The sequence below is a fragment of the Plectrocnemia conspersa genome, unplaced genomic scaffold (assembly GCF_051122295.1).
Source record: "Plectrocnemia conspersa isolate PC_06_02 unplaced genomic scaffold, ASM5112229v1 ptg000009l, whole genome shotgun sequence".
NCBI classification, from domain to species: Eukaryota; Metazoa; Arthropoda; class Insecta; order Trichoptera; family Polycentropodidae; genus Plectrocnemia; species Plectrocnemia conspersa.
In genome coordinates, this window is record NW_028277173.1 from 16451480 (window position 1) to 16475445 (window position 23966).

Here is a 23966-nt window from a genome sequence, read left to right on the forward strand (position 1 = left end):
TACCATCGTCAAGATCACAGAGGAAGACGGATAAAGCAAAATCCGCGTTGATCGTCGTGCTCAAAATCCAAACACATTTTTCTAAATCCATCGTTTGCAACCGAAACAAGAATCGATCCGCTAATGAGGGCGCATACCGTGCTGCCAGATTTATACCGACGATTACTAATGAGGATTCGTGTTGTAGGTATCCATCCCATCACGACGTAGCAGCTAGTAGTGGTGTTCTGATGTTATGTTTGATTATATGTACTGGCAAAATGGAGGGGTGGTTCGATCAGCTGGTTTCGACAACAAATCTCCGTAGGGCCTACTAAGAAAAGGCAATCGCGCGCCTTGGGGAAGCATCAGGGGTCAGGTCTCTCCCCGCAAGAGGTCACGGCGAGCGAGAGGGGCGCAGACAAGAGCGAACCTTCACCAGGTCGCGTTATTGATCTCGGTACGCACACCCCTAACGCGACCGGTTGTAGGTGAGGTGCGTTATGTAAATGTCACATTACGAAATCGGACAGCGGACCCCGGGTGCCGAAAAATCGGCGTGATAAACGTCCGACGAGCGTCAGAAGAAACACAATACACCATAAAATATACATCGATATGAAATATATACATTAATGTTCCACGATCCAAGTGGACGATTGAAGGAAGTACATCGCATTGTTACGAATCAGACCTCATTCTCCAAACAAGAACGCTCTCATAATATAACTAACAAACCAAACCAATTAGTAACCTCACGGGCACATCTGCCTCCTAAACTTATAAACACATGCACGCCAGCGAAAGGACCAAAGTTATTTTACTACACTGTGAAGGATCCGTTAGCATCTAACCTTTAAAATACATATAGATAATACATAGTAGATAACTTCCACTGTAGTGTTTATACATTTTTAAAGGTTACTTTGCTTAAAGCCGGATCACGATGTGGAGGATTAGAGGGCCTCCCCATCCATCTCCGGAACACTCCAGAGACTTTTGCGGTGGTGACGCTTAAAACGTCGTTTTGAAAATAATTAAAAGTAACGAGCGCCTTTGGGGTGGGGGGTTAACGCGAAAAGGTAAAAAGAGATCAATATCGTTTGAGAAACTGTTGAACTTGTTATTTATGCTAAGGCGTATCGTAACGAAAAATAATACGACAATCTGATACGTCCAATAAATTATACCTAATTTATGCATGCATTATATAATATCAACTTCCGCCTATGAAACACTATACATGAATAAACTGCTCACACATTACCAACTAGTTAACACAATAACATACTATGTACTACATAAATACATTTTATATTGTTTCGGAAACGAGTTATATTTTTGTTAATCGCCTTCAATTATCAAATAAAAAAATGCAAAACTACAGCACCCACATAAAATAATAACTGAAACCCTCGTGTTGATCTCCGACCCATCGATGCATCAATTTTAGCGTTATTATTACGGCTCATAAACGTCAGAACCAAACAAAGCGACAGCACAGAACGTGACCTTATCGTCGAAACGTGTTTTCTCCTCTCACTCGAACCAATTGCACAGTCATATTCAATGCCAAAGCTTCTCAGAGTTAAAAAATAAATAAAACTGTTTAAATACATGAAAGCCAGACAATAAAACATTCTCGAGTGTTCCATACTATACCGCACATCCACGTCAATATATGTATGATAATAAATTCAGACAGAGAGAGCGCTCTTGAATCAATTTGTGAGCACCAGACGCATAGGAGATTGCCCTCGAGGTGGAGCGAAAAGGTCTTGGAACAGACGGAGAAAACGCGCGGATATCCATAAATCATATCCTTGATCCTCTCGCGTGTATTTCATGTGCGTAGTTTTATCCGCAAAGCCGAATGCCGCAGCATCGCGCAAATTTTGGAAAATCTGGTCAATCCGGCAGTTAATGCGGTAAAGTCGCCGCAACATAGTATTGCAGAGCTACCAAGCTTGTATGACCCCAAAACATCGTATACAATTATTTAAAAAATATATATGTGAATTCTGATAAACATGAGAGAAAGTTTATACTTGTATATAGATTTGTATAGTTAAAATTGCACTATACAACTTATATTTACGTTCTCATAATGCCAAATATAAGACGTCTGTGGGGCCTAGGGCGTCAGATTGGGGAGTTCGTTAAAATTTCGAAGGAGTCGCGAGTGAAATGGGGTGAGGGAAAACATCGAGGTATTAAAAGTATATTCTTTAATTGGAAACGAAAAAAATACAATATAAATGGTAGCTATTTCTTAAAAAAAGGCATACTGGGAAATTAATTTGCTTTTTACAAGTATTAATGTATTTCATGGAAATTTAAATATTTTTGTTATTGCAGTGAAATATAAAAAAAAAACATAAAGCAACCTTACCTTAAACAAAGAATAATTATTGTGTTTTTAATAACATGTCTTTTTATTACAAACATATATTTGTCCCTCTAAGTAAGCGTTTTTTATACTTGCAGAGATTGCAAAGTTGTTGTTTAACAAACGGAATTTATCTAAATATAACGATCGCCAGTTTTTTTAAATATGCACGTTATATTGTATATCACTTTTAATATGGTAGCTAAAATTTAATAATAATAAACTTTTTTGAATTCATTATGGAACAATTTCAGACTCATCCTTATTTTACACAATACTACACGGTTAGTACTGATAGCATCAACAATATTTAATAAGTAAATAATTAGTTTTAGCATGCTATAACTGCAAAATAACTAATCTAATTATCCGCAGTTTTAATGATGTTAATTTCTTTACTTTGACAAGCTATAAATTGTATTGTTACTATATCTGACTCGTTTCCTGTATGCAAAAAGCGGGATCGGAAACATTTTCTAAAATTATAAAAAAGCAAATTAGTATTGTATACAAAAAATAATAGAATTATATCAATGATATAATAGTATTTTAGATTAAAAAGTAAAACTAACAATTTTCCGTGATTAATGCCCGTTGAGAATATGTAAGTAAATAATAATAAATTATTATAGTGATCAGGAATTGAAAATTAATATAACATAATACCAAATGAAAATAGAATTACTTTATTTTACATATATATAAATAGTCCAATCACTAACCGTTTATTAATAATAGTATATTTAAGATGTGCACAAGCGGCGTTAACAATTTTCTTAGAATGGGTAAATGGATAAAACAATAAAATTAATACAAAACTCATTATCAAATATTGACTCGGAATGTTTTTCTTCCGCGCAGCTCTGTTAATATGAACTAACGAAAACAAATATTACAAATAAAATGGCCGACAGAAAATTACGGCTGAAAGTGATTACACTGGAATGTTTCACATCCAATTTTAGATTGATTTTGATTGATTAAAATTAAATTACTCGAATTGCAAATAGCTGGATGTGGTGTTTTAGTAATACATTACGACGATGCTCACTGTACCATTGCTTAGAGAATAAATAGTTAAAAACATTCATTTTACAATTATTAGAATGTATGGATGTGAATGTTAAACTGAAGAATTTAAATGAGCAATATATAAAATTATTGTTCCATAAAACGAATAGTTTGTGCATTACTGTTGGACAGACTTAGGTGCAGAGCAGAGAGCGCCTTATGAATGGTAACTAGACAACTGAACACACGACAGTTAATACAAAGACAGTTGCACACAGAGACAAATGTTAACACACCGACAATTGAACACAAACCGCAAAATAGTTTGAAATGGTATGAATTAAATAAATTATAAAGCATTCAATTGGATCATTTAACCATAATGAGGTCTCCTAACCTTTCATAATATAAGGTTTTTTATTATTATATCATGATCAATCGATAAACATAGATTAGCCACAGCTATGTGGTCATAACATCATAAAATTTAGCCACTTTACAAAGTATTAATATAACGAAAATTTATATAAGTAATGAGAATAATCTAAACAAAAGATTAATTTAAAAAAATAAGATACTAAATATGGATTTGAAGTAGTATCTGCAATAATTTAAAAAAAAACATATAAATTTTCCCAGTTCGGTAAATGATATATAATTTATTTTATTTATACAATTACAAACTTTTCTGCGGTTTGTGTTCAATATGTTCATTTGTCACTGTGCAAGTGTCTGTGTTCAACTGTCGTGTAACCCTTATGAATAACTCTCTCTGCAACGAATTCTTTTCCGAAAAAAATACGAAGATTTACTTTACATAAATGCACAAACAATTCGTTTTATGGAACAAAGTATTTATTTAAATGCATATATTTATCATAATAATTCGCTGTTAAATAGCACCAATTTAAAAGTAACATTACCTTTAATTAAAAATAATGTATTGTTTTTTAACTTAAGGTGAGAGATCAATTTTATTTTCAATTTGCTAATTGTATCAAACAAAATTAAGCTAAATTAAATATGAAGAAATATATGTACTTAAATGTATTGATAGATTATAATGTTCAGGGTCAGCGATTTGATTCCAGATAGTGACTTTCATTTATTATATTAGGTCATCTAACGATATTATAAATCCACTTTAGCTATACAACATCGTTGTATTTCAACGGGTTGTCATGCATGACGCAATAATATCTAGTTCAATTTTTCCAAATCAAATTTAATCATGCAACCCCTTTTTGCACAATGTAACCATACAATTTTAATATTTTTATATATATACTAGTAACCTCTCACTGACTTGTGCCTTTTTTAAAGCAACAATTTAAAAAAAAGATCTATAATTTTCTTTACCAATAAGGCCTCAACATTTTTTTAAAACAACACACATTATAAGTAAACATATGAATGTTACATGCTAAGCATCCAATTAGATCTTTCAGAAAAATAACAGTTTATGATGAAAATATTCCAAGTATCATAATAATTTATACAATCGTATCTCAAAATGGCAGTTTAAAATAAGATACTCGAATATTTCGCACTGTTACATTAAATACAATCCGCAATGTTTAGGAACATTTTTCTCTAATATCATTTACAAGAAAAAAAACTATTTCGAAGGTTTGCGAGTACAAAATAATTAAAATAAAGACGAAAAATCTTACTCTGATGCAATATTTAAATACCTTTTTATACATACATACATATGTATGTATATGGTACTAAAAATCCGATTTTCTAGTGGTAGAAGATTCATATCATAAAAATTACGACATAGCTTAGTAGTTCTCAAACTGTTTTTGATACTCTGTGCCTTTGCTGAATCCATGTATTCCCAAGGCGCCCAATGTTAAATTTTAACAAGTACATTTTGGAAAATAGCAAATAAAATTATGAAAAATTTAAGCTGTTCGTTAGGAAATGTAATTAATTAAATCGTATCTAAGTGATAAGTGATTTAGGTGAAATACAAATTCATTAATAGTCCAGGAAATAAACCGGCAAGAACTATTATTAATGTTAAATTATCTACTATTAACCCTTTCCGCTCGTTTGGTGCGTGAGACGCACCAGTACTTGGGTCTATATTACTCGTCAGGCGCGTCAGACGCACCATTTCAATTAATGAAATATAACGTCGATTTTTGGGTATTTCCTGTGCATGTTTTGAATGGCGTTTTTGCAGTGTTGTAGACAAGAGTTTCAAGAGTCATACCTTATCAAAAAAATATCATTTTTACCTGAATCAAGCCGGGGAGAGCTTATTTATCGGGATAAGTCGGGGTTTTTTTTGATGACTAAATTTAACGGCAGATTTGCCGTAGCTTCTCCCAAAGGCAACAGTTGGCGATCGCCTTTCGGTTGACACGCGTCGGTGACGTTTTTATTACCTATTCTGTTTTCTACAGTGGCTCGGTTGTCCGTAATTTGTGTCTAAGTGAAACTATATATTGTGACTGATAATATAATAACCCAGAACTATCGCTGATAAGTGCTTATCGCAGATTTTACCCTTTACGCGATTTTTTTATATTTTGAGAATTATAAATTACTGTGAGAACAAACTTTTGGAATTTCCAATATAATTTTTCGTTTTAACCTTTTATAGGACACATATTATTGTTTTATTTACATTTTTAAAAAAATAATTAATATCTTATTTGTCGTTTTAGGCTGCAATATTCTAAATTAAGTCAACTTTATATTGAACGGTAAACTGACCTACGAATGTACGTTATCACGGGTGCTCTTGTAAAATTAGGTTCATTATTAAAAAAAAAACATAGGAAAAATAAACCTTAATTTTGGTGGTATATACATGTACCACTTTGTTCAAGGTGTCCTATAAATAGTTAATGTTTATTTTATTAATATTTACAATAAAGCAAGGCGTACAAGTTTTTTTTAATTTCTGTCGCCCAATAAACCATCGCCCAATTGACCGTCGTCGTCGTATAAAATTACAAACAAATACATATTTACCATACAGCTATTCATTAATCAAAGTTTTGTCTATTTTTAATTAAGAAATATATAAAATAATATGACACTAACTGCAACGTTCCATTTGCCCTTCGATGGGGCGATGAGACTAATATTAGTTTATATAAATATAGATATCTTGTGGGTTTCTTTAATTATGGAAAAAACGTACAATTTGTAATTCTGCGAGCGATGTAAGCTGGCTTCGTTCGCAGGTAGATATATCTAAACCTAAAACCGAGCGGCATATTGTTATTTGTGTATATTTATGGTTTAAACATTTTTCGGTCCCATAAATATTTTAAGAAGGGTCGTCACCCTATTGTGTTAATTTATTGTTATGGATTGCCAACCAATGGTACTTGAGAGAACCAAAAAAAATTAAAATGTAATTTAGAGAAATGCAAGTATTTGTTCTGATTTCTTCGTTTTTGATATTAGTTTATTCATAGTTATGCTCTACATATATAATTTTAATTTTTAAGAAGAATTTAACATTTTTCATTTTTCCCGAGCTGGCGACATACCTAGTATGAAAACGATTACGAGTGCAAAGGGTTAAGAAAAGTTGGACAGCTGTAGATAATCTTTACAGTTTACTTTAAAATATCGTTTTAATATTATTTTGTATTTTTCGGTTATACAACATCCATAATGTATTCGAGGAATGAACTTATCACCCCATCATTTTATAAATGTTCTTTTATGTCATTTAATATTTTTATAGTGTTCACATTTAGTTTTCTTGCTATTTTAAATACATACATATTGTATGTACATTTGATAAAGCATCTTGAACATTTTCGTTATACAACAAATAATTCAAGGAATAAACGTATCAACGAGATATCAAAATTTTCCCTTATGCCATTTATTAATAATGTAAAAAGTTTACATTTTAGTTTTCTTGCCATTTTCAATATATGTATACACATGATAACGCATACATACATTGCGAGAATTCATTATTATTTAAAATATATTAAAGCTCTAAATGTCGTATAAACGGTCGTGCGAAAAAAACTACAAATAGTCCTGGATATGTAGTTTTATACACAGGCAAATAATTATTCATCCTTTTACTACATGTATATTAAACTTTTCAATGAAAACAAGAGGATTCGATCGATGAAAAGTTTTCATATAAACTAAAAACCATACGAACCCTGTTTTTCGAGGTTACTTCGTAACCAATTGCTCATTCAGGAATGTCAAAATATAATGTGATCCCTTATTTTTATATATTTGATTTTATTATTGTGTCGTATGAACTGATGAAACCGAATTTTTATTGGGTGAATTTTATTTTATAAATATATTATTGTTAATATTCTGTAAAACATATTGATTAATGTTTTTAAAAATTTAAATAAGTGAGAAAAATAATATATGATTTATTTTTTTTAGAATTTAATAATTGTACACCCAAAAAAGATTTATTGTATGTACTTTCGTAGCAATCAACATACATATACGAGTAAGTATTTCGACAACACCAGACTGAAGTCAAGAAATCGGTGATATATATTTTAATTATTTTAAACTGTTACATTACATAAATAATCTATTAGAATTTACTATTTTGATGGTTGCTGTTTTTTAATTCGTATTAAAAATAAAAAAAGCTCTGCTCACTGCGGACTACACTATTCCGGTTTCGACTGAAAGAAATTATTAAATTTGCAAAATGTTTGAAAGTTTAATTTATTACGATAGTCAATAGAAAAATTTGAACGGTTTAAAACTGCCTAAAATGCATTTTGATTAAGTTAGATACAAACCCATGTACTATCTGTTCATATCATATCAAATGAAAGGCCTGCCTTTAAAAAATCTAGCCCCACACGATACCACGTACAAGTATACAAAGAAGAATAATGTACACAAAACATATAGTTTCGATTGTGTTTTAGAACAAGGTTGTGTCTGATCTTTTTTATTTCTCTACTCCAGGAGTAGCCAACCCACGGCCCGATCCGCGAGATTCTTTACAATGTACGTTTAGTATCATTATTATTATATTATCTATGTTTACGTGTAATAATAATAGTAAACACATTGACAATAACTCATTTTTTCAATTTTTCACTCCAAAAAAATTACTATAGTGTATCTAAATCTAATATGGGAATATATAATTTTATATGTGGCCCGCAAGATCATTTGGGTTGGCCGTCCCTGCTCTACTCAATACTATGCGTACTTCCTTTAATTCTGAGAGTAAGATTAGTAATTATTATTTGATAACCTGAGCTAGTTCTTTAACGCTTCTAGCGACTTAAATGCTCTTCTGATAATGATGCATTAATTCAGCCTGTGTGAAGGAAGGGACTGTATTTGTAATATATTTTCAATTACTAATTTTATTATATTTTTATTTTATTTAGTCCTGTAATCAAAGTCTTGTTATATACACGTTATAATGTTTTTTAGTTGATTCTAGATCAGAAGCGGCCAACCCAAATGATCTTGCGAGCCACTTTGGAAATGCATCATAACTCCGCGGGCCACATATTAAATTATATATATCCCCATATTAGATTTAGATATACTATAGACATTTTTTTGAGTGAAAAATTGAAACATAATGAGTTATTATTATTCTTACATATAAACATAAATAATATAATAATAATGATAGTAAACGTATATTGTAAAGAATCTCGCGGGCCGGAATAATGTTCAAGGCGGGCCACGGGCCGCGGGTTGGCCACCCCTGTTCTAGATGATTAAAAATTTGTGTTGAAATGTCTTCCGGCAATTTTATGTATTTTTTGGAATACATATAAAGAAAAGCATAAGCACAAAGCTAAGCAAAAGCATAAAAACGCATAAGAAAATGATAAATACACGAGTGCATTATAATTATACGTGGTTTTGTTATCTAATTGTCGGTAAAAAGTTAATTTGGAATAAGAATAATTCCAGGCATCCTCCGTTCGGAAAGCGTGTATTTTTACGTTCCATCTACTAATGATTAAGTTTTGGCGATCATTTTATTTAAGCATTATTGCATATCTAATTTATATGTAACTTGTGCAAAGGACTATACGTACAATAATAATTACATAATTTTGTGATGATCAATGATTTTATGTAGGGATTTTTTTAAATTTATCACTGGTTAGTAAAATAATATTTTTCCTTAACACATTGAATATCGCAATCTTTTGCGATAATTATATATTTTTTTAAATAATCATATCTTTTTTTAGTTGACATTTTAAAATATAATTTGGAATAAATTTTTCAATAATTATTTTTTTGTATTTGCAGTAGTAAACGTAGAGCTGTGAATCATATAATACATTTGTTAAAATGTTGAGAGCCACTGATCCACTATAAACACGTCGAGACCAATTCAAGGCTAAATATTAGCGACAGAACTTCGAAAAATCTTTAAGATAAGTTAGGGATTAATGAACGTACAATACATAGGAAGGCCGACAGACGGTGATGGGATTTTACTACCTACAGACACAAAAGAGATGGAGAGAAAAATATAGATGTTTTAATTATATTAGTGACATCTTTAGCTGATTCAATGTATCGATAATTAAATTTTATTTTTTAAATTTGAATTGACATTTTCTACTATAAACGCTATGACGGTATATGTATTTCCTGACAAGACATAGAAAATGTGAAATTTGAAACTATTGTAGACATAATAATAGAATAAAATTGAAAACAATAGAAAACCAATTTAAAATTTTGCACGCGGTGTTTATAAGAAACTGCGTTCCGTTTCGATACGCGATAGATGAACAATAGATAAGAGTGTGAAGACGAGCAGAAAATTAAGCAAAGTAAAAAACGACCCAGAATCGCCCATGCGAGATGGTCATACTCGTACGGCCAATTTAAAAAAATCAGATAACAAACCCGATGAAAACTCGCACACCTGTAACATGAATATGTACATATGTGTAGATAACTGACCATTTAGCAAAGATCCAATCGAATTCACAGTGCATGTTTGCGTAACTTTTGTTGTGAAATTAAATAAATATACGACCAGAATAAAATAGTACATACCTTCATATCTGCTATGATCTGCTGGAACAAATTCCCCAGCACGGAATACTCCCTCTCCACTGTAGTCCCTTCCATTTTGTATCACTTTTTTAGAACCACTCGATATTTAACAATCTTCACGCTTCTTCACACTACGTTGTACATTCGACGACGCGTCTATCGTGCGATTCCTGTTGGTCGCAAATTATATATTTCATATAAATATGTTCAAATTTAAATAAAAGATTGCATAATATAAAGCGTGTTTAGGCCAAAAAATTAAAACAATAATTAACAATAAACCCAACAAAGGATCGTAAAGTGATGAATGAAAAAGTGACGGGAAGAAAGAGGTTTTGATCGATTTCGTGACAAAAACACTCCCGAGGGAGCGAATGTCCCGTCCGGGACGAAAACTACAGCCGCCAAATAAAAACACGATGATCGATTCCCTAACGCGGTCTAGGCGCCTCCCGTCGCGAAACGTCTCCCGTCGCCGAAGCATCCCTCGGCGAGGAGGTTTTCATTCATTGTCCGCCCGAAAACAAACCCGAAGGGGGTTGAAGGCGAAAGAAAGGACTCGCGCGATCTACTGACGGCTGACGAACCGCAGATACATTCGGGTAATACGCGCGAACGAAACTTTAAAACGTAAACATCGAATCATAGAAATAGACGCGGCACTTCACCATCGAGATGCGCCGTTCGTCTCGGCGATAGCCGTCGCGAAACGCGCACCGAAAGCGACAAACACTGACTGACTCGCAGCCTGTCGTACCGACGGCACCCAATGTTAACGAGCTCTCGTAACTTCGAGTCGCATAAATAACAATTTAGCTTCTGACTTATATTTAGTATTATTGAAAATCTATTCAAACATTTTTTCAAGAAGATTCAACTCCCTTAGCTTAGATAACTTCGCTTCCACAATATTTAATTCATTCTTTGCAAAAAAATATTACATTTACAGAGTTAAAATTATTTAGCCCTATTTACTGCTCCACGCATAATAATTAGTACGCCCCCCCCCCCTTTATTGCTGATGACTGAGGATCAAAATACGAGTAGGTAAATGAAAAAAGCCAAATTTAAAAAAATTTTTATTAAACTTTCATGCATTTGCACAAAATATTTTTTTTTAAATAAGAACGCATCCAAGGGTTGGATTTTTTGAGTCAGAATAGTATGTGGGGGCCCATTTATATATATAGGTTTTAATATGGCCTAAGCTTGGCGGCACTCTGATAATACTGACGAGACGGACACATTCTCTTAGTGAACTTTGACGCAACGGCCGGTGCTGCCTCGTGCACCGTTTAAAGGCATATCGTATTGACAGTCGAGAAAACAAAATATTTTTAATCGAGCGTAGAACGAGACCACGCTATCCTTTTGTCATTGTTATATGCACGCACACAAACGCATTTCCTACTCAGACCCGATGATGTCAGGCACGCACGGCTTCTCAAAGGTTCGCAATAAAAGACAATATGTTTTTTTACATTTTTCTTTACAAGTTATAATATTAAAAAATAAATGATACAAAATTAAACCTAAATTACTTAAAATAAAACATACATCTTTGGCGACGGAAGGTGATGGATGGCAATTAGACATAGATTGAGCCGCTGCAGTAGTATTTATTGAATATTTATAGTTATATGTTTATTATTTATACACAGTGAAGGGAGCGCAAGGACCGCCCTGGCATGCGAACTCGCCAGAGTTTGCCAAAAGAAGACGTCCGTCACGCCAGTGTCACCCAAGTGCCACTAAGTGTTGGTTATAATATATTCTAGCCAAAACACGTGGGTTTGTATATAAGCCTTTATTGAGCTCGGTGTGGTCCGATCACTTCGTAACGATAATCGGAGCCGACTGCTGTCAAATTCGGGGGCATTCCCGAACGCTGTAAGATGACGTTCGCAAATGCGTTTAAGAGGCGAAATGGGCGTCAACAAACATTTAAATCACGTTTTCGTTATCGGAGAGTTTAATATACACGTTAAAATTTGAGATCTGATTATAAATATTATTTAAACTAAGGTTAATTTAAAATTCATTTATTTAACGAAGTAAAAATATTAAATATACCTGATGTATCTTATTTTTGATATACTTAAAGTCGAAAAATAATTAAGAAGTGCAGAAATATTCCCCGCTTTGACGTTAATTTCCCAGCGACAGGCAAAAAAATACTGATGCACGTTTGAAACGCTGTCTGATGCGTGCATCAGAGCAGATCAGAGCGTAAGGGACATTTCCCTAGCTCTCTCGCTCTATCACATGCACTTATGCATCTCGCTCGCATGCGTACAAGTGAATCCATGAGAGAGAAAAAGGGATATACTCACCGTCCGATATACTAGTCCAAACTCTCTTGCGATTTTTTTTTGACAAAGTGGTATAGCATGGGCGCGTGATAGTTAATAACATGTAAACAAATTAAATCTTCAATAAAATACTACAGCAGCAGCAGCTCAATCTGTGTCTAATTGCCAGCCGTAACCATCCGTTGGAAAAGGTAAGTTTAAGCAAATTGTATAGCCTAGTTAAATTTAAGAATTAATCTGCGAAACGCATATTTAAAAATGGATTTTAGATATTTTTGTAAAACTAAAATCTCATTGAATATATGGATTATCTCGAGTATTTAAAAAGTTGAATATATTTATTTGTGACAAAATATTATAATAAACGAATTAATGATTGATCGTGAAATCGGCTCTTGCTGGTTCGGTTGTCGGCGTAGACACGGTTCTTAGCGTAATCTCATAAAAAATCCAATGACGTTGAATTGCATGATCATGTCGTTCAGTTGACATCACTGAAACATGAAATGATGCGACCTGGAAACTTTTTACACAAACGTCCAATGTTTATCCGGATTTGTGGTAAATTGCGAGTTGGAATGATATGCCTTCCACGTTACTATCTCCGATTTCGTGCCAAAAATAATCAGTTATCGTGCTCCTATAGCGCTCAATATTAACTGTTACAGTCCAGCCTTCATCGTTTTCCAAAAAATAAGGCTCAATGACGCTGCCTGACTTTTTCGGCAATTGATAATCTCTCGTGAATCACAAAAAGATGTTTTCGCCCCATATTCGGCAATTTTGCTTATTAACATACAGAGAGAGGTGGAAATGGCCTCTTTGGGGAAGAAGGTTTCTTTTAAAAATCAGCACCAACTTTTTGCTGCTCTAACACGCAATCTGTGTAAATTACTCGCTGTCCGTGGTCTCTGTGCTTCAGTTTTTGTGTTATCTGAATATTATACGGGTGCAAGTACAGATGCAAAATGCACCAAATGGAGTCATAAGAAAAACTCAAATGTTGTGAACGTCGACAAATCGACGATTCCGGGTCTTCGGCAACACTTTCGCTAACAGCAACAATTTTTTCGGTTGAACGGACACCAATATGATGCACAGGCCTTATCCTATCTCTAGTACTTCCAGTCTCTTAATTTTTATTCACTACGTTGCGAATTGTTCGCTCAGTAGGACGATGAAATTTACCATAATCTTTTCGTAAATTTCGATAAGAAGTTTGTGCTGAATTGTTTTTTCTGTAGAACAATTGAACAATTTGTCGAACCATGGTTAAGCGATTTATTTCGTAAATGTGTGGTTGCAACTAACATTTGACAATTTTAGCACGCGTGATTATTGACAGCTGTCTGATTTACAGCGTTGCTGGCATAGAAAATTGAAATTGAATTACATGTATATCGATCACTAAAAGTATATTATAATAATGAGTTTACGTATTTTATGAAGCTACGTTATGTTTTACGCGATTTAATGAACCAACGCCGTACAGTTTAAACATTACAAAATTTAAAATACCAAAATATTATATATACAATATTAATTTTAATAATCTAAGAAAACAATGGAATGGAAAAAAAATGATACATGGCCAAAAAAATAAGTGTTATGTCCATGTCACAAGCCGTTGTCAATTCGGCGCGATGGCGGGAGCGCGAGCGGGCACGATCCGCAGGATCGCTCTCGAAAATTTCGTGTGAGTAACGTCAGACTAGCGTCATTTTTGATATACCTTGAGCATATTTTAAATTTATTCGCGTTCGGCTGCGCTTTTCGAATCTAAGTCATTGGTTTATGTGTATATCATTTAATGACGCATCTCTCCCACTTATTCTCGTTTCGGTGTACAAATCTTGTTCATTTCAGTACTTACACCCAAGTCGAACTGTTTCCGGGGCCGAATTTGAATATGATCATAGGGCCGAACGGAACTGGGAAGTCGACCTTCATATGTGCAATTGTCTTGGGTCTTTGTGGAAAAACAAATGTTATCGGTCGAGCGAAAAAAGTAGGTTCACTCTATTACTGATGTTTTTCAACTTTATTAACTGTAACAATTTGATATTTTTCAGATTAGCGATTTCATCAGGAGTGGATGCCAGGAAGCCACAATTGAAATCGATTTGTGTACTGACGATAATGGAGCTACTGTAACAATTACGCGTAACTTTAATATGGAAAATTCATCCGTGTGGAGCATTGATAAAAAACCGATCAAAGAAAAGGGTGTTCACAATTTAATATCGTCGTTGAATATCCGAGTTGATAATTTGTGTCAGCTGTTGCCTCAAGACCGGGTTCAGGATTTTGCGAAAATGAATCCGCAAGAACTTTTAAGAAGCACACAGTTGGCTGTCAGCGGAGAAGAATCCGTAGTTTTATTAGACAAATTGCTAGAATGCAAAGTCAATCATAGAAAATTGGTTGCAAAACTTGAGTCAAACAGTCGATCTCTGGTAGAAAAAGAACAATCGACTGCCAGGTAATTGTAGCAATGAATTAATTTTTCACCTCTTCCATATAACCCACATTATTTGACCCATATTAGCTTTCATATTTTATTTTAATACACTCTAGATGTAAATCAATTAGTTTTCAATTTTAATTATATGAGGCCACAGGTTGAATCTATTGATAAATGAACTAATACAAGTCGAAACTTTTGACTAATTTATTTTATTTTAATTCCTTTAGTCTAAAAAATACAATGAAACACGGTTTTAGCGATGATGAACCATGAAAAACAATATTTTAATTGTTTGACATAAAGGAATAATTTAATTATGTTTTAGAGCTAAAGCTATAATTGCTTCGATGGAAGAGGAAAAAAAAATTAAAGAAGAAGTAGAACTATGTAAAAAGAAAAAATTATGGATCGAATACAAGGAAATTAATGAAGTGGTCGAAAACTTAGCTAAAGACAAAGAAAGCGTATTAAAGGAAAAAGTTGCACTTGAAAAACCAATGGCACCTATAAAGCTAGCCTTAGAAAGGTTGGAAGCGACATCCAAATCTCTAAATAAGCAAACTGAAACGGCAGTAAGTATAAATGGTTTATATTTTATCTGTTATATTAAAATATGTTGATTATAATTTACTTTTTAGAGGACTACGTGCGAAAATATGAAAAGTTCCATAAACAATCTGTTAAAAGAGCCTGAATTATACAATGCCAAAATAGAAGACATACAAAGCAATCTCAAAGACAAAATAGCCAAGCAAATTAATACAAAACGCGATCTAGAGCAAGCTAACGCTAGCTTAACTAAAATGTTTAATGATAAAGTTGATATCATTAAAACATACGGAGACGGTAAGGATCGCTTTGTAATAACTTATGGATCTTATTAATGATGTTAATTATATTTTTAATTTTCAGAAATATCGTTACGGAACAAAGTAAAATTTCTTTGTCAACCGATTAAAAATTTGGATGATAAAATAGCAGAGCTAAATAAATCAAGAACGGAACTGAAATATGAAATTGACAATGGAATCGCTCCCCAAATAAGGCAGTTCCAATCTAAGTAAATATAATTGTTTTTAAAACATATTTTTAAATGGCTCGTAATTTTCGGGTCAGAATTTTAATACAGTTGTGGTCAGAATTTATATTAAAAGATCAGAATACATCGGCCAGAATAAATATTAGACGTTCAAAATTTATATTAAATGGTTTAAATTTGAATTGGACTGGTTAGAATTTATATTAAATGGTAAGAATTATTTTGACAGTGCTCTCCACCGACACTCTGTTGTTATTTTTGTCTCGTTCGTCGCTCTGAATATCTTCGCATCCTACGTACAATTATATAGATTTGTCGAAAGTTATTCATTAATAAGTTATTCAACGTTCTGACCAACGCTAGCTCGAGATATTCCTAAGAAAGAATTTGTTGTCACATTTATATTTATAAATGTTATATTTTTTTAATTTACATGATCATCTTATATTTTAATTCTGACCGTATTTTGTTTTTATTCTAACAATTTAATATTTATTCTGTTTAATTATGACCATGCTGTTAATTTAAATTCTGACCATTTAATTTGTTTCCTTTTAAATTTACAATAAATTAATGTATTCAACAGACTTGTCGAATTGAAAGACGGTAATAATAAGAGATTGGAAATGTTAAGAAATGTCAATGAGCATACTTATAAAGCTCTACTTTGGCTTCGAGAAAATAAAGATATGTTCAGACATGCAGTTTACGAACCGATGTTTTTGGAAGTAAGTCATAATGTTATTTTAAATGCATAAACGAGTTGATCTAATTATTGCTTTTTTATAGATAAATTTCACGGATTCTAAATTTGCAAAATATTTGGAGAACACGGTCCCTTTTAAAGATTTGATAGCGTTCACATTTGAAGACACAAATGATATGAATTTGTTTTTAAAAATAGTACGTCAAGAATTGAAATTAAAGCTGGTTAATGCCATATGCAGTCGACCAACCAATAGAGTATTTCAACCAGGCTTTGACATAAATAATTTAAGGTAATTTGTTTAAATCGCTTTATTAATCATTCCCAAACATTCTACTATTTTATTCTCAAGGGCAAAGTAAATAATACTGATTTACTTTTATTCAGTTGAGAGTATTATTTATAATATAAATATAATTCTGAACTTAGTGCTTAGTTTTTTATATGACCTTGGAGATAGCTCGTTTTTTTAGATGCATTAAGGTTAGAAAAATATAAGTTTTCTTTGAAATTTCTGCAATTAAAATAGAACACCTCGGCTACACTTTTTTGTAAGTTTTTCGATTCTCATGATTTGAATATTTAGGACCGAAATTACTTATTTTGTTGTTTGTGCTTCGAAAAAAATAATGATAAGAAAGAATACTATTTGCCGTGTTTACATGGCATGTAGCCTATTAGGTGCTAAAGATAAATCGCATTGCTATTAAAAAGTAGTATGAAATAATTATAAATAAAAAAAGTCATTATCGATTATCACTCGTACATATTCATAGAATAATTTTTATCAATGAATCAAAATAATATTAATTATATGAAGTATTTACACAAAACTTATTTTAAAAGTCAATGATAATATTTGTTGGCTTGTCCAGATTTATATAAAAAAATAATCAGATCACCCAAATTTTGTTTGTAAAAGTCAGCCAATGTGTATCTTGGAAGTTCTAAAAAGTCACAAAAAAATAAGAATCATCCAGATCCATGTATACACACATAAGGTTAGTTTTATTCATGATTCTAAAATAGACTTATCACCTAATGCGCCGCACTCTTATGCTAAAAAACACGTACAGCCGGCATATTTGTGCGCGATCGAAAAAAGTGCCAAATAATCGCAATTTTCAAATTGTCCTATTACTAAAAGTATGCTACTAATAATTATAAAAATTAGTGTGGGTACAATATCAATGAGAACTTTTCGGTCGTAAATCTTTGTCAGCTTTTGCAAAATGCCATAAGGCATAAAGTGAGACTTCAGAATACGAACACCATGTGTATGACTATTTTAGAAGGTGTCGGCATCGATTTTAAATGAGAATGCGTTACGGTGTGACATTTATATAAACCGATTTAGAATAATATATAAGGATATTTAAGAAGTTTTTTTAACAAAATCTCGAATCACTAATTATTTTTAATTATTTAATTTAGTATGGAAAGAATTATAATAACGACATCTGCTAGAAGAATATACTATCTAAAATATAATTAATCCCCTTTGATGCCCTAAAATATTCAAAGATCTCAGTAAGAATCTGTTAAAGATCGAGTTTCATAAAAGTGTGTTAACACGCGTCCGGCTGTACAATCGAGTTCCCAAAAAGCGTTTTAATCGGATTCCGGCGCTTTTAAGTGTTAGGTTTATTTAATAATTTATTTCATATTTTGATTTTAAATAATATTATGAATTCATGCTTTTTTTAATCGAAATAATTTCTATTTTTGTTTTGTGTGCTTTATATTTTAACAATATTGGTTTGTCGAATCTGAAGACAAGTGATTTGGAATTGACAATCATTGGATTGAAAATGAGAATGATGTGAAATCCTTCTACTAATCAATACAGTTTACTGGAAAAATAAATAGAGCAACAAATAAGTCAATAAAAAGTTTACTAGTATTTAAGATTATTGTTAAAATATGGAAATGTTAGAAGTGATATGATGCTTGCATGTCATTTAATGAAATATTATGAATCTTAATGTAAATCAAAATATTAAAAAAACGACCACTGAGTGGCGAGCCTTTGCCCTCCTCCCTAGAAAAAGCTGATTTCCCATCACTGATTCTAAATCAGAAATTCTTCATAGAAAATATAAAAAATACAGTTGAATCTATCCTCAAAATATTTTTTTAAATATGTCATTTCAGTGAAAACATATCGGAATACATTTTCACCAGTAGATACATATGTATTTTTACCATAAACTATAATTTATCCGGCAGGTGCTAGTAAAAGTATATGATTTCAACTTTTTTATACGTAGTAATATATACATTTACTATTTATCATGATTTTAATTATATTAAAATATGTATTTTTACCAGTGAAATTATAATTAATCTGCCAGATCCTAGTAAAATTTCAATTTTTTCATACATAGTAATATATACATACTTATCATTATTTATTTACATGTGATGTATAAATGTTACAGTGAATGTATTTTTCAGTATAGTTATATTTTCACTATTAGATATATATATTTCTACCAGCGAAAATATAGTTTAACTAATAGGCGCTAGTGAAATTAAATGCTTTTCTAAAATGTCCATGAAACTATTTGACAGTTGCAAAACATCCATTTGCTGTTCAAACCCAAAACCTACTTATACAAATTAACCAAACCCAACTTGACCTAATGAAAGTTCTAAAAGTAATTATAGTTGACGAACTTTTAATAGGTCAAATCATAATAAAATCGAAATATAAACAACGACCACTGACTGGTCAACTTTTGCCCCCCCCCCCTGGAAAAAGCTGTAATGACGTCCCTGGCTTATGGAGCTGTTTTTTTTAATGTGCATGTATTATATAGGCGCGTACAATAAGATACTTTTCCTTTCGTTCGCTTACGAGATAAAGGGAAAGTAACTCACCATACGTGCCTGGTATTATAACCAGAACGATAGACTAATAACTGATCCCTTAAAAACCTGGGTTCGAATTGTTTAACACGTCTGGGAGATGGGAATTAGTGATTATTATATAGTTTTAATTCCGATTATCAGAGATTAGGTTTTACTAGATATTCCTAATTTTACAGATGAATAATTAAAATACAAACGAGTTAAGCATAATGACATTTATTGCTTGTTAGCTGTAATAATAGTTTATAATTAATAAAATAGATGTCACTCAATTAGACTTTGATTCTAGTCTGGTGTCTCACTACTTGGTTGTTTTGATTGTGTTTATCCCATAGTAGCACATTGGGCTAACGCCTGTCATCTTTAATTAAATAAATATATACATGGAAAAAGATGGTATGCAATTTATTCAGTTTGTATAAGTAAAAAATATGAGCGGTAAACACTCAATGGCAATATCAATGTTTGAAGCAGGAAATTTCTGATAGCTGTTATTATATTTTACACTAAAAATTATTTTTACCCTGTTTTAAAATATTTAATATATTAGGTGTGAAATACGCATTGTGTAGAAAATTGGCGTTTAAAGTTCTAAATATTCACCTAAAAACAAAACTAGTGGGTTTTTTTTTATATAGTAATTTGTCACCTTTCCTTTAACATGAAATTTCCAATCCACATAATCAAAGCGTGAAAGTAATCTATGTCATCATTCCTCCATTTTAATTTAGTCTGTATCTATTTGCATTGTGTTATTCTTTTATATTGCTTTATCAATTTATCATAATTATTATTTTTTTCCATCTTTAGACATTTAGGTTTTTATACTATCTTGAGGGATGTTGTTACTGGTCCGGATGCTATTATGAATTATTTATGTGTATTGTATAATATTCATCGAATACCTATAGGCGATAAAACAACTTTCTACAATAGCGAAAAAGTCCCTAGAGATATTAATTTTTTCTACTCAGGTAGAATACTTTATATATATACATGCATATATACCGATAACCTAGCCCCAGTATTTCATATTTGAATGTAACTTTTAGACAATTATAAATTCAATATTCACGTATCTCGTCATTCTGGCGAAAAAGCAACTTCTACAAACGAAATTCGGCAAGCGAATCTATTGGGAAACATAACCGATCAAGAGAAAATAGATATCGTCGAAACACAGTAATATCTTTATTAATCTTTTAAGCTATAAAATCATTTGATATAATAATAATATTAATGTTTTTGTTTTGTTTTCAGACTTGAAAGATTAAATGCTAGGAATCAAAGCTTGATCAATAATATAAAACAAGTTGATAAAGATATAGCTCAGCATGAAAAAGAATTAAACAACCTCTATAATCAAAGGAATACGTTACAAGAATATTTAAATAGAGTAAAGTTATTTTTTGTAATATTTAGGTTAATCCATATTAAACATTAATTATGGTTCTCGTTTATGATAGCTGACCACCATTTTGTCTCGTATAAAATCACAACAAAATAAAGTTTTGGCTATAAAAAACCAGCCGTACTTCAACGTGGAAGCCGAAAAAATAAAAGCTGACGTAGAAATCAAGACATGTATTAAAAACGAATGCACGTTTCAAAAGCAAATCTTTGATAGTTTTACCAAGCTTCAAAACCATTATATTATGATCGATCTGCTAGGTATTAAGTGTAATATACTGTACAGAAGTATTCAATTAAAAAATGAGAAGCTAAAGGAATTGAAAAACAATTCTTTAAAAGTTGAGGTATTTAATGTTGTATTCATTAAAATAATATCATATATTGCTATTTTACAATATGGGTACATTTTTTTAGCAAACATTAGAGATGATAAGCAATAATTTGTTACGGCAAAAAATAATCGCTAAGGAAAAGTTTAAAGAAGCAAAGGCATCCACTAATAATAAATATCCGGATGAAACAGATTTTCCTTATAAAAAACAGTTCCTACATTTGCCAAAAACAATTAACGATTTACAAGAACTTATTGAAACGTTGAATACAAAACTCAACGTAAGAGACAGCGGTGATGATCAGGTAACGTGTTTAAAATTTTACATATAGGAAAATCTAATTGAAATTTTAATGTAAAATATAAAAGTATGATATATTTTATTAGTCAACCTTATTTTATAATCAAGTAAGATTGCCTAATGACTGATACATTTTTGTCTTTACTTCAGTTATTAGCATTACCATTTTGCGTTTAAAAATCGACGTACAATTAACCTAGATAATAAACAATCTTACTGACAATATAGCTATATAATTTTAATTAAAAGTACGTACCCTGATATTAAAAACAAGAGAAGCACTCATCTGTAAAGTTGGTTCTCGTCATGTTGAGTGACTGTCTTTGTAATAATTGCTGAACTGATAGTTGAAGCTAGTTGAATCGAAAAGGTAAAACACTAGGTATTAACGAGATTTTAAGAATTAACACATTTCCTTCTTTAAATGTGTCAGTCACAATCAATGCCTTATATATCCAATGTTTTACAACAAAATGCGTTTCATTGTAGTTTTGGTAGAACCAAATTTTTCAGCTGTGTAATAGAACTTTGTAAACCATTTAATTTTTCTTTATTATCTAAAATAAAAGGTTATTAAAAAAAATAATCAGACGATGTCAATAGACGGCTGAAATATTAATCACTCAAATCAATAACTTTACTACAATAGTTCATTATTTTGCAAAAATACGTTCAATTTTTATTAAACATTTACAGGCAATTATAGAATATAAAAACTTACAAAAAGCAATTGATGAACTACAGGCAGACAATAGTTCTATAAAAAAACAAGTTGATGTTCTAGATAATAGGATGAAAGCTTTAAAGTGAGTTGATAAAGATATATGTGTATGTTAAATAATAATATTGTAAATATAATAAATGTTTTGCATTTCAGAGATGACTGGTTGACACCATTAGAAAGCCAAATTTCCAAAATTGGAAATAAATTTGGTGATATGTTTGCACAGATGGGTTGCGCTGGCGAAGTCCGTCTAATGAAGAGCGGAGCAGACGTATGTTAGAACAATTTATAATGCATTGTTCATTTTTAATTATGCTAACACTTTGTTTCTTCAGGATGACTACGATAAATATGGTATATGTATAATGGTCAAGTTTCGCGAGAAAGAACAATTGCAGCAATTAACATCGCAAGTGCAAAGTGGAGGCGAACGTGCTCTTGCTACAGCTTTATATTTAATGGCCCTGCAGCAGCTCTCCAAAGCTCCGTTTAGGTGAGCATAATTTTCTTCTATTATAACAACTCTAGATGCATCTTAAATATTCATAAAAGCGATTAATCAAAGCCTGAAAAATTAAATAAATAGATGTCCTTACTTATTTTAGATGTGTTGATGAAATAAATCAAGGAATGGATCCAATTAACGAAAGAAAAATGTTCCAGCTTCTCATCAAAATCACGACAGAATGTGATAAATCCTCTCAGTACTTCTTATTGACACCAAAGGTGCGTTTTCAATTTAATATGAATTTATATAAAACTTATAATATATGTGCATTCAATTATGTTTATAGCTTTTAAGCGGTTTGGAATATACGCCTCTAATGAATATTCACACTATATATAATGGTGCTCAAGTAGTTAAATATTCAAAATGGAATTTAAATAAGTTTATCGAGAGAGCCAAGAGACAGTGAGAAAATTGTACAAAATTTACCGTTAACAACAATGTATTGCCAAAGATTACATTATCACCAATTGACAAATGGCTTGTTATTTGTTGGCCGTTGTTAGCCTTACATTCCATGACATTTTTTATTTTTATATACCTAATATAGTACAAAATAAAATAATATTTGATATTAATATTTAATATGCCAAAAATTATGTATACACATTAACAGTATTATTGAATAATTATGTAAATAAACAAGATATTGTATTAATAGTTTTATATAAAAATAATTTTGGGTTAAAAATTTTATGTAAATTATTTTATGTGATATATTGTGTCATCATATTTTATTTTCTGTTGTGTTACATACATATTCAAATTAAAGATTTTTTTATAATTGTTGGCTCAATTATTATTAATTAGATTATAAAGCCATAGATTGAGGGAGATAGTTTTTAAGAGATCTACAGAAACATTTCTAAGTGGTCCGTAATTC

General features: G+C 31.5%; 2 protein-coding genes and 1 long non-coding RNA gene across 9 annotated transcripts in view; 1 reads left to right on the forward strand and 2 right to left on the reverse strand.

Annotated features, from left to right (window-relative positions):
- The window catches only part of mim (missing-in-metastasis), a 77545-nt gene extending 66399 nt beyond the window's left edge, over positions 1-11146 (reverse strand). For all 6 annotated transcript variants that reach the window (XR_015810835.1, XM_088193422.1, XM_088193421.1 and 3 more), the window contains exons 1-2: positions 11077-11146; positions 10409-10578 (exon numbers count right to left, since the gene is read on the reverse strand). Coding sequence is in view for 5 of the 6 variants with exons in the window: in XM_088193422.1 (XP_088049548.1) it covers positions 10409-10483 (75 nt within the window). In the remaining variant the exon portion in view is untranslated. The remainder of the gene's footprint in view (positions 1-10408; positions 10579-11076) is intronic.
- Positions 11147-14334: 3188 nt separating this feature from the next.
- LOC148232067 (structural maintenance of chromosomes protein 5-like) lies at positions 14335-23867 on the forward strand. Of its 2 annotated transcripts, XM_088191526.1 has the most exons (18): positions 14335-14416; positions 14587-14728; positions 14793-15202; positions 15513-15759; positions 15826-16033; positions 16100-16247; positions 16813-16954; positions 17016-17224; positions 20617-20780; positions 20859-20988; positions 21067-21202; positions 21273-21563; positions 21634-21855; positions 22548-22657; positions 22729-22846; positions 22911-23068; positions 23181-23301; positions 23370-23867. In XM_088191526.1, exons 1-18 carry the CDS (start codon positions 14364-14366, stop codon positions 23490-23492), a joined length of 3132 nt encoding a protein of 1043 aa, XP_088047652.1. In that variant the 5' UTR covers positions 14335-14363; the 3' UTR covers positions 23493-23867. The 2 variants fall into 2 exon arrangements, with proteins under 2 accessions (XP_088047652.1, XP_088047653.1); XM_088191527.1 differs by lacking the exons at positions 20617-20780; positions 20859-20988; positions 21067-21202; ... (5 more) ...; positions 23181-23301; positions 23370-23867 and adding an exon at positions 17808-17832.
- Positions 20007-22551, reverse strand: LOC148232068 (uncharacterized). The gene is made up of 2 exons (XR_015810590.1): positions 22108-22551; positions 20007-20167 (listed from the first exon to the last, which is right to left on the reverse strand). It is a non-coding gene; the product is annotated as an uncharacterized LOC148232068 (long non-coding RNA).
- Positions 23868-23966: the final 99 nt, after the last annotated feature.

Excerpts from the sequence above, each read along its gene's own strand:
- LOC148232067 (XM_088191526.1), top strand. The coding sequence starts at position 14,364 with ATGGCGGGAGCGCGAGCGGGCACGATCCGCAGGATCGCTCTCGAAAAT. Across the intron at positions 17,225-20,616 it reads TTTGACATAAATAATTTAAG|ACATTTAGGTTTTTATACTA; the intron begins GTAATTTGTTTA and ends TTCCATCTTTAG. Across the intron at positions 23,302-23,369 it reads ACTTCTTATTGACACCAAAG|CTTTTAAGCGGTTTGGAATA; the intron begins GTGCGTTTTCAA and ends TTATGTTTATAG.